This window comes from Salvelinus namaycush, unplaced genomic scaffold, assembly GCF_016432855.1.
Source record: "Salvelinus namaycush isolate Seneca unplaced genomic scaffold, SaNama_1.0 Scaffold1086, whole genome shotgun sequence".
Taxonomy (NCBI): domain Eukaryota; kingdom Metazoa; phylum Chordata; class Actinopteri; order Salmoniformes; family Salmonidae; genus Salvelinus; species Salvelinus namaycush.
The window spans coordinates 49,254-53,347 of record NW_024057771.1 but is presented as its reverse complement, the minus strand read 5'-3'; the positions used below and the strand labels follow the sequence as shown (position 1 = coordinate 53,347).

The 4,094-nt window shown below is 46.4% G+C and overlaps 1 protein-coding gene across 1 annotated transcript in view; it reads right to left on the bottom strand.

Annotated features, from left to right (window-relative positions):
- Positions 1 to 222: 222 nt before the first annotated feature.
- The window catches only part of LOC120035674 (protein-lysine methyltransferase METTL21C-like), an 8,390-nt gene continuing 4,518 nt past the window's right edge, over positions 223 to 4,094 (bottom strand). Inside the window, exons 2-5 of the mRNA XM_038982242.1 lie at positions 3,754 to 3,983; positions 2,154 to 2,271; positions 689 to 934; positions 223 to 395 (exon numbers count right to left, since the gene is read on the bottom strand). Of these exons, the coding sequence (XP_038838170.1) occupies positions 223 to 395; positions 689 to 934; positions 2,154 to 2,271; positions 3,754 to 3,983 (767 nt within the window). The remainder of the gene's footprint in view (positions 396 to 688; positions 935 to 2,153; positions 2,272 to 3,753; positions 3,984 to 4,094) is intronic.

The following is a 4,094-nucleotide window of genomic DNA, read 5'->3' as shown; positions in this document are numbered from 1 at the left end:
GCCGCCTTCTGTCTTCAAGCATTTCTCAGAAGAAGAAGAAAAGACAGGAAGTCTTGGTTACATTTGGCATAGTCTGCAGGATGTTAACTATTCCTTTGTCTTCCCTAATCCCTATCTTTTACACATGGGCATAAACCTCTCCCATGTCAGCCAGCAGGGTGGTGTTGAAGGTGTTCCTCTGTCTCTCTGCACGTGGCCATGAAGATCTTAACCTCTCCCATCTCAGCCAGCAGGGTGGTGTTTAAGGTGTTCCTCTGTCTCTCTGCATGTGGCCATGAAGATCTTAACCTCTCCCATCTCAGCCAGCAGGGTGGTGTTGAAGGTGTTCTTGAAGTCCTCAGTGAACACCAGGTCTGTGGGAAAACGGACCTTGTTGGCCCAGATCAGAGTGGTTCCTAAGGGAAATAAAATGAGTTGTTTAAGGCTTTCGTGTCTTACATTCTGGGATTTGTTGTACTTTAAACTGTTCAATAAATCAACTATTCATCCAACCAATCAACCAACCAATTAACCAATGAAATAATCAGTCAATAAATCAATCAACCAATGAATAATTTAACAAATCAACCAATCAATAATTTAACAAATCAACCAATCAATCAACCAATCACTAATTGAACAAATCAACCAATCAACCAATCAATCAACCAATCAATAATTTAACAAATCAACCAATCAATCAATCAACCTGGACGGCAGAAGTATCTCATGGTGAACAGCAGCTCTTCCAGGTAGTCATGGTGATACACCACGTCAGCCGCCAGCACGTAGTCATAGCGATAGACGGTTCTGGGGTAGGTGCGTTCCACGTCAGGACCCCAGGACAGAGCTGCAGCTTGGGGAGTGTACCTACAGCGCCCTCTTGTGTTACGGAGCAGGTTGGCTCTCAGGTTACCTATGATCTCTGGTAGGTCTGTAGCTGTGACCCAGGCACCTGGGGACAGGAAGCACTCTGTTATTTAACTAACAGACAAACAGGTGGCCAGTACCAAATCAACCCCTAGCCTCTAGTCGTCTAGCGCCTAGGACACCATGCAGATCTGAAAAGATTGGATAGGTGTAAGTGGTATAGAATGCCAGGACCTCATCCACCTTGCTATCCACCTGGCTTGGACCTCCTCCACCTTGCTATCCACCTGGCTAGGACCTCCTCCACCTTGATAGGACCTCCTCCACCTTGCTAGGACCTCCACCACCTTGATAGGACCTCCTCCACCTTGCTAGGACCTCCTCCACCTTGATAGGACCTCCTCCACCTTGCTAGGACCTCCACCACCTTGATAGGACCTCCTCCACCTTGCTAGGACCTCCACCACCTTGATAGGACCTCCTCCACCTTGCTAGGACCTCCTCCACCTTGATAGGACCTCCTGCACCTTTGTAGGACCTCCTCCACCTTGCTAGGACCTCCTACACCTTGATAGGACCTCCTCCACCTTGATAGGACCTCCTCCGCCTTGATAGGACCTCCTCCACCTTGCTATCCACCTTGGTAGGACCTCCTCCACCTTGATAGGATCTCATCCACCTTACTATCCACCTTGGTAGGACCTCCTTCACCTTGATAGGACCTCCTCCACCTTGCTAGGACCTCCTCCACCTGGCTATCCACCTTGATAGGACCTCCTCCACCTGGCTAGCCACCTTGATAGGACCTCCTCCACCTGGCTAGCCACCTTGCTAGGACCTCCTCCACCTTGCTAGGACCTCCTCCACCTGGCTAGGACCTCCTCCACCTTGCTAGGACCTCCTCCACCTGGCTAGGACCTCCTCCACCTTGATAGGATCTCCTCCACCCTGCTAGGACCTCCTCCACCTTGCTAGGACCTCCTCCACCTGGCTAGCCACCTTGATAGGACCTCCTCCACCTTGCTAGGACCTCCTCCACCTTGATAGGACCTCCTCCACCTTGATAGGATCTCCTCCACCCTGCTAGGACCTCCTCCAACTTGCTAGGACCTCCTCCACCTTGCTAGGACCTCCTCCACCTGGCTAGGACCTCCTCCACCTTGCTAGGACCTCCTCCACCTTGCTAGGACCTCCTCCACCTGGCTAGCCACCTTGATAGGCTAGGTATAAATGTTTCCATATTACTTACACCTCTCCGATCTCCTCAGATGTACAATATGAGTAAATGTAATGTCCAGACTCACCTAGGAGTGTGGCTACAATAGACACTAGGCCAGGGCCTGCTCCTAGCTCCAGCACTGCCTTGTCCACCAGGTTCAACTGCTCAACGTTGGTCTCTAGGTAGTGACACAGAGCCAACGCCTGAAGGCAACCATAGTTACTATAGAAACCATCATTATAGTTGTTAGAACTTCAACCATAGTTACTATAGAATCAAAATCAAATCAAATCAAGTTTATTTTATATAGCCCTTCGTACATCAGCTAATATCTCGAAGTGCTGTACAGAAACCCAGCCTAAAACCCCAAACAGCAAGCAATGCAGGTGTAGAAACCTTCATTATAGTTGTTAAACATTAATCATCGTCCATCCATCCACACTGTGAAACATTTAACCAATCATCCTCCTCCATCCACACTGTGAAACATTTAACCAATCATCCTCCTCCATCCACACTGTGAAACATTTAACCAATCATCCTCCTCCATCCACACTGTGAAACATTTAACCAATCATCATCCTCCTCCATCCACACTGTGAAACATTTAACCAATCATCCTCCTCCATCCACACTGTGAAACATTTAACCAATCATCCTCCTCCATCCACACTGTGAAACATTTAACCAATCATCATCCTCCTCCATCCACACTGTGAAACATTTAACCAATCATCATCCTCCTCCATCCACACTGTGAAACATTTAACCAATCATCCTCCTCCATCCACACTGTGAAACATTTAACCAATCATCCTCCTCCATCCACACTGTGAAACATTTAACCAATCATCATCCTCCTCCATCCACACTTAATCCGCGTTATTCTGTGAGTTCATTGGACTTCAAAAGGAAAAGAATTTGAGCTACTTTGTTAAATCCTCGAAGTGAGCTGAATTTGAACAAGCTCGTTGAGTAAAATTACAAATTCATGTTTAATCAAAACCACTTAATACCACATCCATACTTATCATATTTCCCAGAATGCTCTATTGTAGGTTGATTTTTAGAATTGTTGGTTTCAATACCTGTGTTTTTGCATATTACATTGATTGATTTAATCTTATGATACACAAACATAAATAACATACATTTTTCTAAACTAATTAGAAGTTGGACTTATTGCCCCCGTTACTGAGACGGCGGTTCCAGTTCAAATGAATTAGGACGTCTGAATAATGAATATTCATACCCTGGCAGTCATTCTTATGCAGGCTGAGGGAGATTAAAGTCTGAATAATGAATATGCATACCCTGGCAGTCATTCTTATGCAGGCTGAGGGAGATTAAAGTCTGAATAATGAATATTCATACCCTGGCAGTCATTCTTATGCAGGCTGAGGGAGATTAAAGTCTGAATAATGAATATTCATACCCTGGCAGTCATTCTTATGCAGGCTGAGGGAGATTAAAGGTTCCAACTGTTGGATCTTCTCAATCTGGCTGGATTACAATAATAATTCCAGCACGTTTGCAAAGCCAGAATAATGTGACTTGCAGGCCTGATGTGGTCTGTAAACCAGGAGTTTCAGACCACTGTGGTATCTCCCTCCTTCCTTCCGTCCTAATCGTCGTCACTGCTACATCCATCTATGAACTTCATGTTAAGTAGTAGACTAACTCACCGCTGGCCAGATGACAGCACCGTAAGAGTCCAAGGCCTCCAAGATGCTGATCTCCTCTCCTACGTAGCAGAACACCTCTTTACCAAACGTGGAGTAGGTAGTGGGGGCCCAGGCCTGCTTCTTCTGCTGCTGGGGTTCAGTCTCCTTGGCTTTGTCATCTGATTCCTCCTCACCGTCTATCACTGTTGTCTCGCTATCATCTTTCTCATCTTCATCTTCCTCCTCCTCCTCTTCCTTCACAATCACAGTTTCCTCCTCCTCCTCTTCCTTCACGATCACAGTCTTCTTCTCCTCTTGGTGAGGTGTGCATAAAGGATCCATAGAAACCGGATAAATTACAA